Genomic DNA, 20,291 nt, shown 5'->3' on the forward strand with positions numbered 1-20,291 from the left:
TATGCAACAAAATCTGATCTTAGTCAAACGTATCGCTTTCTTGCAGCGTCAAGTCTTCTGCCCCGCGTGCGCGCACCTAGCAACTCAGTAAAGGCGCGCATGCACCGCGTGGCGTGCACACCGGCGGAATTATGGGATATAGTCCTCCGGCGGCGCGGTGCCGCCATGTCTCCCCGAGAGAAGCGGCGGATCGCGCTCTTCTCACTGGTGGGACTGCTCGTCGCGATCCTTTGCCTTGCCCTCGTGTTCATTCCGATCGTTGTATATGCAGTATTCATTTCTGCGGTTATTTCATTTTCTCTGTTTTATCATTTGAACGGACCGCAACAACAGATTCGTATAGGCCCACCTCCTCGAGCTGGCCTGACTTTACCGCCCGCTGTTAAACGCTGGTTACCGGGCAAGACTGCTAACGGTTTCTCATCCCCTGGCAGCCGAGGCTTTCGTGGACCACTGAGGGGAGATATTCGGGAGTCAGCGGGTCACATTGTCAACCGTTCTCACAAGTCAGAGGCATCGGCAGAGGACAGCAGTGGCTCCTTATTGTTTAGTCCAAACGATTTTCTAATGGGGAGCTACCTGGCAAAAACTGAGAATCCCTCAGTGGCAGGAGGAACCCGCGAGTTACGGGAAAAATTGTCTCGGCCCAACCAATACTTGCAGAGTCCGAACCGGAGGTTGTCTTTCGGGTAAGATACCAAGCCGTATTCTCCACAATACTGATAATTAGAGCGAATTACCAATTTCTAAGTGTGTGCTTTCGTGTTGGAGCTGAACAGAAAAAGGTAGGGAGTTAATGGGCACCGGAGAGCGTTATACAGATAAGAGTCGAGAGGGGACTTTGAAGGAGCTTCATTTATAAGGTACAACAGAGAGTGACTGGGGTCTCGCCAAGGTATGTGACACTCGGAAGTATAAATGGGTGGAAGAGACTCTCCCGATGGTTTGGGAGAAGGTGTGTGGGTGTTCTGGTGTTGAAGGAAGAAAGTAATCGCTTAGGCACGTGCTTTTTCAGAATAATTCGGAGATAGTTGTGTATAAAAGTAAAATATACAAAATGTACACTGGTTTATTAACTGATTTTAGTTATTTTTAATTCTGTACGTGTTGACAGCAGTTCTGGAACAATGCACATAAGCCTAAGTGTATATTGGGAAACAGTGTTTAGTGTGATGCTCATTCAGGACCTTTGCTGTACATAGGATTCCTCTTAGAGCTCTAAACAGAAGGCGCACCATGGTTATTTTTATGTGTTCTATTTTTCCCATTTTTTAGGGATCACGTGGGTCATTGCAGATTTACAGTTACACCTCATCGTCGATATGCCATTCAGCAGGCAGGGTACAGTTCAGTTGGAGTGTTGCCAAGTGTACAGTGGGATGGCTTTCACAAGAAAAGTGTTCTTTTGCCACGCAACTCGGCCATGCCCCACAGTCCGGTGACAGTGAAGATTGCACGACCAGACTCTGGAAAATTTCGGTCTCCGTTGTAAGTGTTCTACTTTATGTGATTAGATTATATTGTGTTACCTGTACTAATTAAGAAAAGCTCCTGTATTACTTGAAGAGATTGCTGTTTCTTACGCTGTATTGCTACTTGGTTGACATAGTATTTTGAGACCCATATTATAACTTGATTTGTGGTGATGCTTGTGCCCTTCTAGCCTTGAAAATCTGGCTTCTCCGGTGACTTTCCAGTCACCCCTGGCAGAACCCTCAACAGTAACTGTTTCAGATCCTTGTGCAAAGGAAACTGTGCTAAATGCACTAAAGGAGAGTAGGAAGAGAAGGGTGGAAGAAGAGGAGGAAAGAAGTTTCAATGAAGAACAAGACAACAAAAGAAGGTACACTGATGGAGGTTTCTTCTAGGTGGTTCTTGAGTACTTGAGTGGAATAGTACTGTTTTGACACTACAATGGAATGCAATGTGTCTGTTCCTTTTATATTAACTAGCATGTTTGCTCTTCTTGTAGACGGCATGACAGTAGTGGGAGTGCACATTCTGCTTTTGAGCCACTTCTTGCAAATGGGTCTCCTTCCCTTCTCATTCCCAAGTAAGTTTCTGGAGTGTTCTATGCTGCATTTTCATATTAATGTATCTTAACCTATTAAAAAGTTAGTCTGATGAAATTTAAGTGCACTTATCTTTTGTTGTAAGATCTATTCAGGCTTTAACTGTTCCCCTTAATGCTTTTACAGAATTTTGATTTTGCTGCATTGTGTGGGGGGGTTAATTATATGGAGTGTTTTTTCTCACACTGAGAACATTTTTTGCACTTCAGACACGTGCAAGTAAACATTTTTCTTTGATCTTTACCCACATTAGTCTTTTATCTGTATTCTTGTGTATTTCAGAAAGTGTTACCAAGTATGTTTTGTATCAGTTTGTGCATCCTTTTCATTATACCACATATTGTGCATTGTCATAAGTTTGTGTGTGTCGCAGTTTAACTTCATAAATGTACTTCTGTTGTCATGTTTTGCAGTTTTTAATACATTGCATCTTACTTTCCATGGCTATGGACTTACACTAATTTTTTGTTTAAAACAGCCTTTTTTAAGCAAAAATAATCTCTGTCCACACTAGAATTTTAACATTGTGTATGAAAGTTTTTTTTATCCATACTAAAATGACTGAAAACTCGTATAACGTAATCATCCACCTTCTGTGGTAATGTATGCAGCATAGATGTCTTAAAGCAGACATGCGCTGTGCAGATAATATATTTTTTTTTGCACACCCTTTAAGCCCAATTTTTCACTCTCTCTGAGTTGGCCCACATTTCAGCTTCATCAGCTATCACTTCACATGTAGTATGAGAGTGGTTGCAATGCCTAATTGCCTCTTATGGTTGGGCTGTCACACAATTTTGTCTGCTGCCTTGTGTTGTGTGAGTAATTTCACAAGCTAATTTTCTGATGATTCTGTTAAATTTCCCAAAATTTAATTGTGCAGCAACCACATTGAGTGCATATTCTGCATGTATAGTCCAAATATGCATGTCGTGGCTTGTCAATTGGACCAAACATGCTTATGCAGTTTGAGCAAGTATACAGCTGGCAACTCTGTTGTGCAGTGTAAGTAGTTTCCTGATCACGATTTCTAAAAATCATAAATTTAGTTTAGATGCACAAAGGTAAGCAACACAACAAGCACCATGGAAAGCAATTCTTCTATAGATAGATACTTTATTAATCCCCAAGGGGAAATTCACATGCATGCTATGTTGGAATATGCTTTTCTTTTCTGAATGGTGACCAATCGGGTAATGAGCAGGATCCAGTTGGGGAATAGTCACATAATAAGCACAAACCAATCGGATTGTGATAGTCTGCATGTTTTTGCCTGTCCACTCTGAACGCTGCGCTGGTGTTTTGAAATGTCTGTGGGTCTGGAAAGACGTTTTCAGAGGTATTAGTTTTTGTCAGATGAAAAAACATGGGTAGTGTAAATGAAAAGAGAGAACAGAGAAAAATGGCAGCTTTTTAAAATGAAACATACTAATGTAGACGAGGGCTAAAATGACTCCTAATTGCAGTGACCAGATTTTTGCTGAGCTCACGAGTAGGTGGAGTTTTTTGATGCTTGAGTGGGATTGATGTTTTTTAGTTGGGTGCCTAATGAGTTGTGGTTGTATGTTTTTGTTGTTGGGATTATTTTGGTTGTCCTTGGATATACATAATATCTGGTCACCTTGTAGTGTGTGTGATTTTAAAGAGATTATTAAATATAGTTGTTTCTAGGGGTGATAAGATTTTTTTTCCGCATGATTTTTTTTAATCAGTTGATATCGATATATATCGCAATATTCATCAAATCACTCTAAAACTAATCACTAAACTAAAATCTTACTTCTAACCAGTCAAAAGCTTCAAGTATTACATGAGAACACAAACAAAATGCACAAATTCTTAGGTTAGTTCTAAATAAATAAAATAGGAAATACAAAATAAAAATCTCAATTCTGACCAGTCAAATGCTTTAGTGTGTTCTCCTGCAAAACTTGAAATTTGTTGGTCAACTCCAAATAAAATTTGAATTCTAAAATCTAAAGCTAAAATCTTAAAGCTTTCAAGTTTTACAGGATAGCACAAAGTAAATTCTTTGATCAGTTCCAAATAAATAAAGTAGGTATTAATACAAAATCTTAAAAAATAAATAAATAACTACCACTACTGTATACTGTATCCTTTTTCTTTGTATAGATGTTAACTGGTTTTAAATGGTTGGGAAGCAAATGCACAAATAAACAGACAAAACCATTCTGTATATATCCACAGTACAAATTCAAGCAGCTTTCAAATGTAAATGAAGGAGAACATAAACAAAATTGACATTCACTCAATTATGGTCAGCTTATGCTCTAAGGTAGAAGTTTGCACTATGGGATTCGCAGGACCCAATTCAATTGCTTGTGACTGATTTTTAGTATTGTGAGTGGGAAGTTTGAAGCAAACAGTTAAAACGGTTGAAAACATTTGCACTTTACTGTTTGAAAAAAGCATACTGGACAACAAGGCAAGTTTACGAATTCACTCAAACAGGTCTGTGGAGACGAGATATAGTGCTGTATTCATTGTTGCAGCAATATGACGATTGGCCACATCAGCAAAGAGATACATCTGTGGTCTATCTTCTGAAACTGTTCGAAGATGAGACAACCAATTTAGAATCAGATATTACTGAAAGAACTTGTCAACAAACCTCAGCTCCAACTCTTATCCACATGCTGTACAAAGTAGCAACATTTCTTAGCCCAAAGCTTCTGTTTCTGTATCTTTTATTTTAGAGTATCACAAAGGCACAGGAACGAGAAGAGATTTGTAATAATATATAATAACTGCAATTTTCTGCAATTGCCCTACATCAAAGAGTGCAGTGAAGTTCACTGGTCAGCTGTTAGTAACCCCCCCCCCAGTCTCTCATGTCAGAGCTTCCGTGTAGACGAGGAGATCCCTGTGTTGGGGAGTGTTTGTGAAGCTACCAGTAATATGCTTACTAGAAATGCGTATGTTAAGTTTAAACTTATACAGTGCATCCGAAAAGTATTCACAGCGCATCACTTTTTCCACATTTTGTTATGTTACAGCCTTATTCCAAAATGGATTAAATTCATTTTTTTCCTCAGAATTCTACACACAACACCCCATAATGACAACGTGAAAAAAGTTTACTTGAGGTTTTTGGAAATTTTATTAAAAAATAAAAAAAAATTGAGAAAGCCGATGTACATAAGTATTCACAGCCTTTGCCATGAAGCTCAAAATTGAGCTCAGGTGCATCCTGTTTCCCCTGATCATCCTTGAGATGTTTCTGCAGCTTAATTGTCCACCTGTGGTAAATTCAGTTGATTGGACATGATTTGGAAAGGCACACACTTGTCTATATAAGGTCCCACAGTTGACAGTTCATGCTTGGTTTGTGGTCTGACATGAAGTCAAAGGAATTGTCTGTAGACCTCCAAGACAGGATTGTCTTGAGGCACAAATCTGGCGAAGGTTACAGAAAAATTCTGCTGCTTTGGAGGTCCCAATGAACACAGTGGCCTCTGTCATCCGTAAGTGGAATAAGTTTGATACCACCAGGACTCTTCCTAGAGCTGGCCGGCCATCTAAACTGAGCGATCGGGAGAGAAAGGCTTTAGTCAGGGAGGTGACCAAAAACCCGATTGTCACTCTGTCAGAGGTCCTCTGTGGAGAGAGGAGAACCTTCCAGAAGGACAACCATCTCTGCAGCAATCCACCAATCAGGCCTGTATGGTAAAGTGGCCAGACGGAAGCCACTCCTTAGTAAAAGGCACATGGCAGCCTGCCTGGAGTTTGCCAAAAGGCACCTGAAGGACTCTCGGACCATGAGAGAGAAAATTCTCTGGTCTGATGAGACAAAGATTGAACTCTTTGGTGTGAATGCCAGGCATCACGGTTGAAGGAAACCAGGCACCGCTCATCACCAGGCCAATACCATCCCTACAGTGAAGCATGGTGGTGGCAGCATCATGCTGTGGGAATGTTTTTCAGCGGCAGGGACTGGGAAACTAGTCGGGATAAAGGGAAAGATGACTGCAGCAATGCACAGAGACATCCTGGATGAAAACCTGCTCCAGAGTGCTCTTGACCTCAGACTGGGGAGATGGTTCATCTTTCAGCAGGACAACGACCCTAAGCACACAGCCAAGATATCAAAGGATTGGCTTCAGGACATCTTTGTGAATGTCCTTGAGTGGCCCAGACTTGAATCCGATTGAGTATGTAGTTTGCGAAAACATGCAAAAAAGATTGCCCTTTATTTTTCCACACTGAATTTCCAGTGCAGGTAAACGTATCGCTATTTTATTAACATTTTGTAATTTTACCATTGTATAGTTGCCACCTTTTAATAGGCATTGCTTGGTATACATAGCTGAACGCACGCTAAGGAGATGCCGTCGGATCATCTGCTGTCTTTCTGCTTTTGGCAAGCTGCCTGTTCTGCTTTTCTTGCTGCCCGATCATTTCAAAGCCTGTACAGCAGCTGTCCTTTTGCCACTTCGCATCTCTGTCGCTCGCGTTGTGAAGGGGGTGGGGTGGCGAGGGTTAGGTTGGCTGAATGCATGCTAAGGAGAAGCAATCTGGTCATCTGCAGGCTTTTTGCTGCTGGCGAGCTGTGTGTTTTGCTTGTCTCTTGTCATTGTTTTAAGAGCTGGGAGCACATGAAGCGTGTCTGCCAACAGCAATCCAACAACTGCTAGGTTAAATGTCGGTGGACTTGTTTTAAATGATGTCTCACTGCCTCGCATGATGCTGTGAAAACAATACTTGTCCTTTATTTCTGGCCCCTGGCGTGGTTAAATCTCTTTCTCAGGATGTATAATGCTGCTCGTGCTTTCGGGAGGTTTGTGGGGTCGGATTAGGGCGGCTGTACACATGCTATGGAGGTGCCGTCGGATCATCTGCTGTCTTTCTGCTGCTGTCGCGCTGCTATCAGTCTCCGTGCTGTACTCCGCCCTCCCTCAATCGACCGAACAGTCACTTAAAACAAAAAAGGCTTCAACCTGGCTGGACGCTACAATACTTTCGAAATTTTACTGCTTTCATATTCTTTACCTTTCTCTGCATGTGTATCGCGCCATCGTTTTCTTTGAGCCTTTCAAGGTCACTGGAGCTGCTTAGTCTTGAATATGGTACATACAATTGCCCATGACTATAGCATTCCTGTTGTAGATCAATTCCTATTTTTCCTAGTCACTGACCTTGGCTTGTTGATTGTCATTGCCAGACATATTTTTATTGGAAATAGTTTTGAAATGAGTTGGGTAATTAGTAGGAATAATGGGAATTTTGGGTGTAAATATAATTTCACCCCATAGCACATTCTGTAAAAATGGTAGCTTCAATCAAATTTAAAGGTAAAGTTTTTAGCTTTAGAATGTAAAGGGTTTAAATCAAAAGCAACATAAATGAGCTTAGAACAAACACATTTTAGATGTTGTTGGAAACTAGAGTACAATGGGGGGGGTCATTGTAATGCAACCTCAGCATTGATGACGACCAGGGACCTCATTTTAAACCCATGAAACTGAAGTTGTGAGGTAGCAATATTAATATTTAAAACTTGACAAAAATTTTACTGCCTTCAGGGTTTTAGGATATCAGTAGAAGAAAATTGATTTCTCACTCCTTTGTTTCCTGATTGATCAGAGTTCTGAAAAATTAATTGTATCTCTTAAGTCTGCTGAAACTGTGCAGACGGTAAGACGTTACTTTCATCATTGCTACAAATACTCTAAATTATTTGTCTACTTGTTATTAATATTTATAGCGCTCATGGTAAAACCAGTTAGTGCAGATGAAGTTGAGATTGCAATTTTTTTGCAGTTCAGTTTTGTTACATCTAAAATGGTAAGAAACTGGGAAAATTAATTTACTAAGTATGTTTCATTTGCATTTTTTTTCTAAATATGGAAGCTGCTTCTTGTTTTGGCTGCTCCCGTTAGGGGTCGCCACAGTGGATCATCCTTTTTCCATATCTCCTATCCTCTGCATCTTTCTCTGTTACACCCATCACCTGCATGTCTTCTCTCGCCACATCCATAAACCTCCACTTAGGTCTTCCTCTTTCCCTCTTGCCTGGCAACTCCATCCCTAGCATCCTTCTCCCAATATACCCAGCACCTTCCACTGCACATGTCCAAACCAATGCTGTCTCTCTTCTCTGGCTTTGTCTCCAAACCGTCTAGCCTGAGCTGACTCTAATGTTCTCGTTCCTAATCCTATCCATCCTTGTCACACCCAATGCAAATCTTAAGATCTTTAACTCTGCCACCTCCAGCTCTGTCTCCTGTCTTTTTGTCAATACCACCGTCTCCACGTAATATAACATAGCTGGTCTTGCTACCATCTTGTAGATCTTCCCTTTCACTCTTTCTGGTACCAGTCTGTCACAAATCGCTTGTGTCACTCTTCTCCACCCTGCCTGCACTCTTTTTCACGTCTCTTCCACAGTACTCTGTACTGTTAATCCCAAGTATTTAAAGTCATCCACCTTCATCAACTCTACTCTGTGCATCCTCGCCATTACTCTGACCTCCCTCTAATTCACACACATCTATTCTGTCTTGGTCCTACTGACCTTCATTCTTCATCTTCTTCATCCTCTCTTGGGCATATCTCCATCTCTCCAGGGTGTCCTCAACCTGCTTCCTGCTGGTCATTATTTAAATATCTACTCAGAATCGATCGTAATGAGCAGTGTCCTTCCTGTCTTTAAAAGCAGTGGCGGATAAATTGCCTGCTGCAGATCACTATTTTATTTAATTATGAAGTGGTGTGGTGGGGGCTTAAACTACAAGTGTTTTGCTTCACAGTTCAGTGCATTAGACATATTAGTCACATTGCTATACTTTAAAGCAGACACTGAATTAGTTGCTCATTTGGAGCTTGTATTGCTATTTTTAATTATGGATATTGAACAATTTGTATACCTTTTTCTAGTGATTAGGAGAAGTGTGGTAAGTCTCAAGTCCTTTTACATATGTCATTTTATTTGCTTAAGTACAAACCAACACTGTTAGCTTAGTTTTATACAATACATTGAGTTGTACTCTTGTTTTGGAGTAAAGATGATTTGATATTATGTGATCAGTATATTTCAAAAATTTTATAACAAATTTTTCTTGTCTTTTGCAACAAATAGTTTGAATTAAAAATAATGCTTGTACTATTGGTGTCTTAGTAGATAGAGATTTATTGCAATTCATTGCACATGTGACTATTTGTTGTCTAGGCCGGGAAGCCTCAAACGGGGTTCCAAACTCGCTTGTCTTGGAGGATACTGTGGATGAAAAGGTCCCGTACTTCCACTGGGAACTCACAGAACTGTGGCGTTCCAGGATCGGCACGCAATCCTGTCCTCAGCTCCTATAGTTCCTTGCGGGGTTATTCTAAGGTAAGCGGAGTGGTGCTACTATTGGTTTTGGAATTTAAAATATCCTGAAGCTAATTCCTGCTTTCCTTATTAAATATATCTTTGAGATTTACTTTTCCTGTCTATTTAAGTTACATTGGTTTGTTCAGAGATTTTGCAAATCTCTAAATGCTTTTGGTACAAACCTCCCTGAGAATGGTAGCAAATTGTGAAGTAACAAAACAGGCAGCTGAGTATATAGTATAGTATATTACAGTATATTTATTTGTGATTTTAATGCTCATTTGTTCTATGTAATTCATATGTTAGACTCAATGCTAATGACAGAAAAAAATCTTAAAATACTAAAATGTTGACTTTTGTTTGCATAACAGCTTTATACTTTATCTATCACATTAGTAATTTTTTCATAGTGCTGTTGTAATACAACAATTCTTCTTAACTAAACTTTTTTTTTTTTTAATATATATATTTTGGGGCTTTTGTCAGTGGAAGAAAAATTCCACCTTTAACACATCTCCACTGTCCAGCCCTGAATCTTCTCGGCCTCAGACGCCAGAACGGGCACCTAAAAAACCCAGGTAATTTTTCCATTTCTTCCGACACATTCTTCACAGGTTGAGTAATACATCTCCAACTTCATAATCACTTAATTTGCTCAGAGAGGTTTTCTTCAGACCATACATTTTGTTTTCATAAGTTAGTAGTAGGCAATTCACCAGTTGATCTAGTATACCAGATGAAATTCTTCTTTTGGTATGGATTTTGAAAAAAAACGTTTTACTGGTATGCTAGAAAGTTGTGGAAAAATAAACAAGTTTAAACATAAAACACAAAACCTACATTTTTAGGAAAGGCAAAATGTGGTTTTATGTTGGTATATTAGATTCTTAAAGGTAATGTGTTTGTGAACTGTGTGTAATAATAAGTTAACCTACTACTCTAAAATAATTGGTGAGTCAATGCAAACAGGACAGAGGACTGAAAGTAGCTATACCTTGTGCTATGTTTGCTTGGGAGCAGTGGTGCGACCGAGAGAATGAAACTACTTTTGTTGGTTCAAAAAAATATGAATGCTTGCATTTGAAACTATTTGAGTGTTTTGACTAATAACAGGTGCACCTGTGTTATTTGCATTAGTCACAATATACTACTGATTAATGTAATTAGCTTAAAAATTAAAGTTTGTACAAATACATTCTGATGGTTTCAGTAGATACCAGTATAATTTTCAGTTTTACTGATATGGCTTTAAGGCTCCTACTCCTATCATCAGTATACTTTTATTTTTTTATTTTTTATTTTTTTTTCCCCCCCTTCTCTCCATAAAAGGGATGATGAGATTCACCAGTCCCACTCCTCCACTCCAGTTAAACAGACAAAAGTATGGAAGGAGCAAACCTGCAAAAATAGGTTAGTAGAAAGATTTCTCTCCCATACCTTGCACCCCTTGAAAAACTTTCACTAATGTTTTATTATTTTCTACAAACAGACAAGCCCTCTCCACAGCTTAACTCTACACCTCCCACCACCACTCCTAATTCTACATCAGTATCCCCGGGTCATTCTTCTGAAGCTGTAGGCAAACGCAAACGCAAGATCCCTTTGGTGTCCTGCCGTAGGGGAGAGCAGATTGCACTGGTAAGATGACTTTTTGTTTGGGAATGATGCAATTTGCAGTGTAAACTACACTTTGTTCTTTACAGATCAATGTCATTAATCTTCCTAATAACCATTTTCATCTGAATAAATTTGAACATGTGATCAAGATGAATAATTGCAGTCTTATGGTCAAATTTGAAAAAACTGACCAAGTTTATAGAGCAGTTTAGTGTGTCTCCTTTATTTTTCATTATAGGTAAAGTGGATGGTGGTACATATTAATGCTGTCAAATTGACCAAAAATAAGATTTGAATAAATAAAAATAAGCAAATACTTGAATATATTCAAACTTGGGTTAGCAATTTTGGATGTTACTTATACATGTTTGTACATGCCTTTTTTTACACTTTTATTATTGTGGTAGAAAAATCCCAGTGGTACTTGGGCAACTATTGTTTAAATACAAGAGCTGTCAAAATCCCTATAAAAGGGAAGCATCTGCAGCAGCGCTGTATTATGTTCAGTCTAGTACTAATGGCGGCATGAGCTCCAATCCAATCCTGCTTCAAATTCCTCGCAGCTGTCCTTGCAACAAGACACATCACAGTGCAGTTTTAATGCAGCAGAAACCTGAGTGTTACAAATGGGACCCATGCAACGACACTGTCATAAAGTGCTTCATGTTTGCAGAGGCACGACAGGTTTTTTTTTTTTTTTTTTTTTAAGTGAACAATATTAATAGTAATGTAGCAAAGCATGTGTGGCTGCATTTATTGCTTGCTTTCCTGACAAGGATCAAAAGAAATAATACTCCGTAAGACTGCGACAGGGTGAGAAGAGCAAGTGAAGTAAAAGAGCAGGCAGGTCAAAGCAGACTTTTTATTATTTTGAGGGTGTCTAATGGGCTTTCTACTTTTTTCACTAATTTAGAGATGCATTAATATTTTAATAAATGTGGTCTGATATTTTTTATTACATCTAATTGTTGTAGACGTGTCAAACTAAGCCAGCTATGTAAGATTGTAGAGTAAATTGTGGGACACACTTGTTGGCTGACACTGACAAGGCTCCTTGAGAGAGTAGTGGGATACTAAAAAATAAAACAATGTTGTGAAGGAGTCTGGCTGTAAGTTATAACTAATAAAGATAACAATCTAACCTTTCAACATTTTCAAAGGACCGATCGTGAAAGTGAATTGCAAAAACAGACCAGTAAAATGCTACAACTTTATATAGTGCCTTGGGATTAACGTGATCCCACAAATTAATATAGGTAAAACAAGCAACCTTTCTTTGTCAATCAAATGTCAGCTGTTTAGTGCACCCGTTTCCACACACACTTTTGAGATGATAAAGCTAAATTTGAGGTAAAGCCATGCAAGTTTCTACTCAGTTTTGCAAACTGGCAACATCCAGCATTAAAGCAGTGCTGCTTTTCTGTGTGGTCTCCCTTTTTATCAAAGTCGCCTCAATGACTTGAGATTTATCAAATATACAGAAATAAATAGAATTTAATTTACACATTTAATTCACTTGATTTGTAATCATTCTGTACCAATGTAATGGTGCATGCAATGGTTAAACTATTCCAAATACCATAGCTGCTTTAGCGTTGTTAGAAGACCTCGCCAATGGAAGAATTAAAGAGAGCGTGTATTTAGAGGTGATGGTGACTGGCTTCTAAGTTGATTTCAATTTCCAAGAGCTATCCACTTTTAGCTATGTGCTGAAATAGCACCAGCTGTACTAAGGCAGACTTTGAGGAATTGTGCTCTACCTGTTCCTTTTGCAAGTTCTATCCACCCTTGGGCTTTAGCCATCGGAGCTTTTCATTGTGAACTTGCTGACGATCGGGTATTTCACAAACCTCACTGAGATGCACCATGCCAGCTGTATAGGATGGTATTATCCACTTGTCATCCAGATATACAAGATTTCCTTACACTGTATTTGAACTGGCAAACATAAAAGTGCAATTCACAGCAACATCCAGTTTCCAAATGGTCAACTGCATGCACATTGCTATTGCAATGATGCTGGACAAGTTAGATCAGTCAAGCAAAAGAATGAGCTGGCATTATATCATCTATAGCAAGAGAGCCTATAAAAACAGCAACTCCGCACAGTCGCAGGTGCTTTTTCCAACTAGTGTGGCCTTAGGAAAGCAGTCCTTTTAAGCATAGTGAGTCACCGTAAAGAGCAGAGAATTTATCCTCTGGTACTTGGTGCCAACTCTACACTATAAAGGTGCCTTCAGAGAATGAATTTGCTTATGTAAATAGAAACCACTCCCACTCCATTAATGTGCTGCTCTATAGTGCACAGAAAGTGAGTCGCATTGTTCAAGCATGTAGCATAATGTGCCACAGAATCGTGGGTTACCCGTACCTGAACAGATACGGTATGATCAACTCGATCCTGACCCACCAAATGATCAGCCAGATCGGACAGCGTTACAACTTCGTTTGAATGTAATTAGCAGAATGTAAAAACAGGTAATCGGATGCATCATTTATTTTTAACCAGTTCATTTAATTTGAGGTCGATATCACATAGTACAGTCCTTATATTCCTTAGTTCATTGGCCATATTTCTTACAGCATCCACTATTACATTTTTGTGACTTCGGTACAGTGTCTGTTAGCACACAGCTAGATAGTCTCCCAGCGGTTTCCGAGGCAGGGCTGTGTGTGTAGCCAGAGTCAGAAGTTGTGCTGGGCACAGCAGCAACATCGTCGCCTACTAGGCACGGGGGTCAGCTTTTGTAATATTGTCTGAAACAGATGGTGGGCTGTGACTTGTCTTTTCATGTAGACTTTGATATGTGACCACTTCCTTTTTCTTTTGGGCACCGTGCGACTTTCTGAACTTGAACTTTCAAGTATCTCCACCATGCTGTATCGGTCCATAACTTCCTTTTGTTGCTTGTACCACTGCTTAAGCCAACAAATAGAATGTTTTTCCTTGCCTCCACTTTACATTTGCTGAAATTAATTTTTTTCATGCGCTTTTACCATTGTTTTAACAACGGACTGAAAGGGACTATTTACAGTATATTGATTTTACATATACAAATTTGTGAAATTCTATGAGTCGAGGTGGGGCTGTAGGCATGTGCACATGCGTTAAATTCCACTTCATAAATCCCAATGAATGTGAAAGTGTGTGGAACCTGGCATACGTACAGTTTTATACATCTGAATTTTTTTGTGTGTACGCACATTTCCACTTTTGTCCATATGCCATGTTTTAGTGTGAATTCTACATGAGGCCCAAGGTGTTTTCCTGGAGAAGTATTTGTCACTGATTCTGAAATTGGTTGGATTTTAAAGCTACAGGTATCAAAGTTCTCCAGCATCAGTTTGGGCATACCTACCTTACAGAGTGCCCATATTCAATTTTACCTGAATGTTTTCTTTATAGATATCCTTGGTGTAATTGCAGTTGTAGCTTTTTCAAGCTTGCTTCCATATTGATAAAATCGAGCACTAGAATCCTGATATGTCTTGGGAATAAAAGTGCTATTGATCTCTAATATCTTATTTTACAGCCCCCTCCACCAGAGTTAGGCTATAAAATCACTGTAAGTGATCTTGATTTTGAGAAGAAAGCAGTATTGAATATGATAAAGAAGGTCTTTGAGGAGGCAGGTAAGTTGTAGATATGGCAACAAATAAGGTTGGAATGGTTTGTAATGTATAGATGCTAGTGTATTCCTTAAAAACAATTTTGTGTCTTGCCGTTTACAGAGCCAGCCAAATCATCTGATTTACCATCAACATCCACACAGAGCCCATTGGTGACAATAACTCCAGCCACAGCTGTCTCCTCTGCTCCTGGTATACTACTGGATTGGTCTAATCAAAACTCCACATTCACTTCAAGCTTTTCACCCGTCACAAGTTCACAACCGATTTCTACAGTTGCTCCCCCCTCTTCCTCTGGGCTAACCTTGTTACCTAACTCTACAGCTACTTTGACTACGCCTATTGTCACTTCTTCTCCAGCAAATCCTGATAATTCCACCATTACCAGTCCTCTGCTGCAGTCTTTAGGGAATATACCAAACACGTCAGTGGCTGCCCCAGGCACCACCACAAGTGAGTTTTCTGTATTCTGTTTAACCTTATTTTTTGTCTGTTTTCCCTTTGTGAATTTTTTTTTTTTTTTTAAACTTATTCCCACATTTTTGTGCACTTGTTTTACTGTATTTTTTATTTCTTTCCATTTTAAAGCTCCTACATCTAATGTAGATTCTGGGATTGCTCCTGCTTCTACTCCAGTGAATGCTGCTTTAGCTGCCAATGGTGATACAGTCCTCTTCAAAGAAGAACAATGAAGTTCCTAAAGCTAAGACCACATTGGGACTTTGGGATCCCTGCTTCACAGGCTACTTCAAGTCAGACATCTAGCTCTTCTACTTCAGCTTTTGGACAGTTACTTAAATCTCCCCTCCAAACTACAGAGAATAGCTTGGCCCTTCCAGGACAGCTGAGCAATACCCAATCTACTGTCCCTCCTGTATCTACTACCTCATTTAGCAGTGCCCCTGCGTTCTCTGCTTTCAAACCTGTTTTTGGTGCTCCAACCACTAAGGCTGCACCTCCAGTGTCAACACCAGCTCCAGCAACCACCTTTAAACCCATATTTGGAAATGGCACAGCTGGTATCACATTTGGATCACCAATGACTTCTATAGCATCTTCAACTTCAAATTCTATCTTTACCACACCGTCCAAACTCCAGACGACTTCCACAACTGAAGTTGCAGCAAAACCTGTCTTCACTTTTGGCAAATGCTTCTGGAAATTCTGTTGTGAACAATCAAAATACCCAGACCACCACAACCACAAATAGCACTTCCCAGTCTTCCAGTTTGGTGCCAGTTCAGTTGCAACAACCACTTCTGGGAGGTCCTTCAGTTCTACACCTGTTTTTTCTCTTGGGAAGGTGCCATCCTTAAGCACATCTGTTGCTGCCACTACGTCTACCACCCTAGTTCCTACATCCCAAGCAACCTTCACCTTTGGCTCATCCTCCACTGATCAAAAATGCAGCCACTAATGCATTTGGTAGCTTTAGCTCTGTTACAGCTGCACCCAGAACACCACAGCAACCCAGGCCACATTTGGTTTTGGAAATTCAGTATCATCCACATTAAACAACCCTCCATTTTCTGCTACAATAACAAGCCCTTTTGGAGGAGCAGTGACATCCAATGCCTTTGGCAGCTCATCAGCTAGCTCTACTGTTCAGCCAGCTGTGACAAAATCATTCACATTTTTTAGGTACGAATACTAATCCTTCATTCAACTTTAGCAGCCAGGCCACTACAACTGCACCTGCATTTGGAGCAAATAGTCAGCCTTTGTTTGGGAATACTTCTGCCTCGTTCTCCTTTGGGAAAAGCACCACAACTGCTACAGCAGCTCCAATATTTGGATCCAACACACAGACATCCTCTAGCTCTACCTAGTAGCTCAGTTTTTGGAGTCACCCTTACTGCACCAACAGGGTTTTCTTTTGGATCCCAGGCCAGTGCTCCCCACTATTCAGAGCTCCTCTCAGTCAGGCACAGGAGGGGTTTAACTTTGCAGCAGCCAATACACAATTTGGAGCCCCAACAGCAAACCAAACAGGCCTGACCACAGGATTTGCTTTTGGTGCCAGCAGTGCAAATGAGAGCAAGCCAGGTTTTGGAGGTAAGTGTGTGGGGAATGTGAATTGCGTGTGCTTCTTTATGACAAATACTTGTATAAATCTGTATTACCCACTATTTTGTAGTGTCATGTTTGGTAGATCAAGGAAGTTACTTAAGCCAAGGCTTACATCACTTTTGAAGGTGGGCATTGACTGTTCCAACCATGGTTGACTTTTAGATGCTTCATTTTAAACAACTGTTACCCTGAACTTTTGCTTTTAAACATTTCTAGTGACCTTTTCTCTAGGATTCAAATTGAAAGCTCAGACTTAAAAGTTTGATGCTGCTAAGTATCCAGTCATGCCTTCTGCCTGGCTACTAGTGTTGACCATAAGCTTTTGGGACTGGTAACACAGTTTAGGAAGAAAGCTATAGATAACTCATGATTAAATATACCACTGACTTTTTTAGGGGAGTCTGGTTCCAGCATTTGGGCAGAGCTCATCTTCGACGCCTATGTCCTTTGGAAGTCCCACCCACACCAGCTTTCAGGGCTTCAACAACATGGTCCCCTCAACACCCTTTGGTAAGTCATGAGGTCCCTTAATATCCAGGCTAATGCAAGAATAGCATATTAAAGACATGCTTAATTTTCTATCACATTAAACATAACCCAGTGGGTGGGCTGGAGAAAGTAGGGATGTAGATATATAGGTATAGAGAGAGTATTAAAAGAATGGTCTCCTCCTTGTATTTAAAATGGATAAGCTGCTGTTTTTTTTTTTAATGTTGTTCATTATGATTTTTTCATTTATACTAATTTGGTTGATGCTCTGTAGTCAAGTAAGCATATTGAAATATTGACCAACAGAGGAGTGTGCGGGATTAAAAAACCCATAATTTACTGTCTTTATTTAACTCTAGGTTCTGCTACGCCATCTTTCTCCATTGGTTCTGGTTCAAAGCCCTCTGGCAGACAGAGGTTACAGGCCCGAAGACAGCATCCCCGGAAGAAATAAGGAAAAAGCAAAGCATTTTATCCATCAGTGTTCTGCAAACAATGTGATGAACTCAAATGATGACCATTCTTCTTGACTTACTTGAACAAACTACTCTAATAGTGGACTGGGTGCTGTACATATCTGCTTTCATCTGACCTCCTTGTGTTTTCATATTTTTTACTGCAATTCTTTTCAGTCTATTTTGTAGCATCCATTCATGTTCTCACACCCTAGGCATATGGGTGCAGGGGTGCAAGGTTGCAGGAAACACTTGCTTTTTGGAGTTGTAAGAAGTATTTATACCTTGGAGGATGGGACTAGCACTTTGTTCAAACCTTTGAGTGTGTTTGCTTTGTCGCTTTTGTCTTCTTTTCTGTTTTTTCATTGTGGTAGACTACCTCTGCTGTCCTGTTTTTGTTTTTTTTGTTTTTTTTGTTCTTTAAAGGCATGGTGATTTCTCCCCACCACCCCCTGCCCCTCCTAGGACCAATGCCACATATTTCAATATTTTATAGATGCTAAAGAACTCGAATCTTTCTTTTTGTAGTTTAAGAAGCAGTTTTTAATTTTAGAAAAGTGTTCTTAGTCTCCAGGTACTCCTTCCCACTGCATAACCCCCCATATGCCATTAAAGTACATATTGCTGCTGGCCTGTCTGTTCTTCTGTATATTCTGATATATGGATAGAGTTATGTTAAACTCTCTTAACTCATTATTGTAATTATTATTGCTATGATAATTGTCTCTCATTGAATCAAGTTTGGAGGAAAGTATGATGAATGGCGGCATATTGGTAGTGCCGGACTCGATTTTACCTTGGCGGGGGCTTAGGGTCGTGCATTTTGTATGGGGACGGGGTGGATGATTATTTCTGAGCGAGACTGTAGTGTTACATTAATATATTTGTATAATATGTATTATATATTTAAAGCAAAAATGTGATTAAACAAACCGGCTGCCTCACCTTTGCACTGGCCAGTGGGGTTTTGTGCTGCTGCTATGTGTTGTATGGGTGCGAGGGAGCGGCCAGCTGTGTTCCAGTAATGTGACAGTCAGACGGCCTGCTTCTTTACTCGAGCACCAGGAGGATGAACCGATTTGTCTAAGCCCTCTCGCTGAAACATATTAACAGACGCACAAATGGCCCGCTCCCTGGGGCGTTGTCATTGAAGTATGAATGTGTGTGATTGGCGCAAAAAAAAAAAAAAACAAAAAATCTTCCAAAAAATAAATTTAGGCACCAGGCCAGAAAAAAGTCAAAGAGCTCTATTTTTATATTAAAGGATGTTGGCCTTGTGTTCCTTCAAGCTGGGTTCAGTGTGAAGAGATGCTGTTAGTTTAGGTCTTAACCTTTTCTGTTACGAATCGTGTGTGGTTTCTATTTCTTACAGTGCATGTGTGAGCAGCGTGAGTGTCCGGGACATTGTGCTGAAATTGTAATGCCTCCACCAGCAGCTGGTGAGAAACCAGTGTTAGCCTGGGTATGCCAAGTCCAGCCAGCACTGAAGGGGTCATCATTCAGCACTTGGCTTGTACTGGCTTTGTCTCCCAATTCTTCTCCTCCTGTGTTTTCTTTTTTTCTTTTTTTTTCTTTTCTTTTTTTAATCACCTTTGGAGTCTCGTATGTAATGTTGTAAATAGTGAAAGTGGGTGATCCTGTGCTGACTGCTGTCGTGTTTGCAGAATGTGTGATCAGGCCAGAGTGGCCCCTCTCTTAGCATGATGGGATATGCTCACATGTTGTAGCTTAAATACACCTTTAAAGTCAAAAATGAAATGTTGATGTCCAGGAGTAAAATTAACTTTAACCCCTCAACATGCTCCGTATGCTGCAGCTAGTGCTTAAACCGATGCATTGCTTGCGGCAGAGGTATAAATGTAAACCAGCCCATTTGAAATGATCCAAGTTTGGGCTAGCAAAGTTGATAGCAGTTGAAACGAACTATTCGGGGTCTCTGAAGTGCCGCATTGTCTATCCTGCTGTCCTGAAATTAAGTGTGCCCAGCTATGCATATCCCATTAATGGATGTTTGCGTCATTTTTGTGTCTTACCTTTCCCTTGGACTGATGGTGTGCAGAGTGATTGCAAAACATGACTATGTATAGTTTCTCATTATGTCATTAAATGATTTTAAATAAAATTGTGATTCTTCTATGATTTTGATTACATTGTATTTGTCTGAAACTTACAGGGCAGACATATTCATTTTAGAGCTAGACTTAAGGACATAGCCTATCCAACAAAATAGAAGTGCAAACAGACTTGGGCGTTCATCCTAAAGCATACACAGAAATTACTTGATACTGGCAACAGTGTAAAGGACAGTTTGCTTCCAAGTTAAAATACAAAAGTTTCCTGAAATATATAATCCTCTGGGTTTATGAACAAGTCAAGGTACCATTCAAAATCACCCATCCATTATTTACCCCACTCAATCCAACTAGCACCCATTCTGGTGTGAAGTCAGTTTTAGGGACTTTTAGGTGAAAAATCCACATTGATCTTGGAAGAACAAATTGTGGTCAAGGACTTTGTGGTGTCTGTATATTCTTCTCATGTGTATGAGCGACTGCTGCAGCTACCCAGAAATGTGTCATGTGCACATTACCAAAAGCAGGCCTCTCTGGCAGATAGGAGCTCAAG

The 20,291-nt window shown here is 40.0% G+C and overlaps 1 protein-coding gene across 1 annotated transcript; it reads left to right on the forward strand.

The window, feature by feature from the left end:
• Positions 1 to 99: 99 nt before the first annotated feature.
• Positions 100 to 19,805, forward strand: pom121 (POM121 transmembrane nucleoporin). The gene is given in 18 exon segments (XM_051931242.1): positions 100 to 689; positions 1,276 to 1,488; positions 1,664 to 1,843; positions 1,973 to 2,053; positions 9,262 to 9,286; positions 9,289 to 9,423; positions 9,892 to 9,983; positions 10,735 to 10,859; positions 10,895 to 11,043; positions 14,556 to 14,655; positions 14,755 to 15,105; positions 15,241 to 15,312; positions 15,432 to 15,671; positions 16,273 to 16,478; positions 16,480 to 16,644; positions 16,677 to 16,711; positions 17,123 to 17,232; positions 17,571 to 19,805. Coding segments are annotated over 18 exon segments (2,964 nt in total). The 3' UTR covers positions 17,666 to 19,805.
• Positions 19,806 to 20,291: the final 486 nt, after the last annotated feature.

This window comes from Erpetoichthys calabaricus, chromosome 8 (assembly GCF_900747795.2).
Source record: "Erpetoichthys calabaricus chromosome 8, fErpCal1.3, whole genome shotgun sequence".
NCBI classification, from domain to species: domain Eukaryota; kingdom Metazoa; phylum Chordata; class Cladistia; order Polypteriformes; family Polypteridae; genus Erpetoichthys; species Erpetoichthys calabaricus.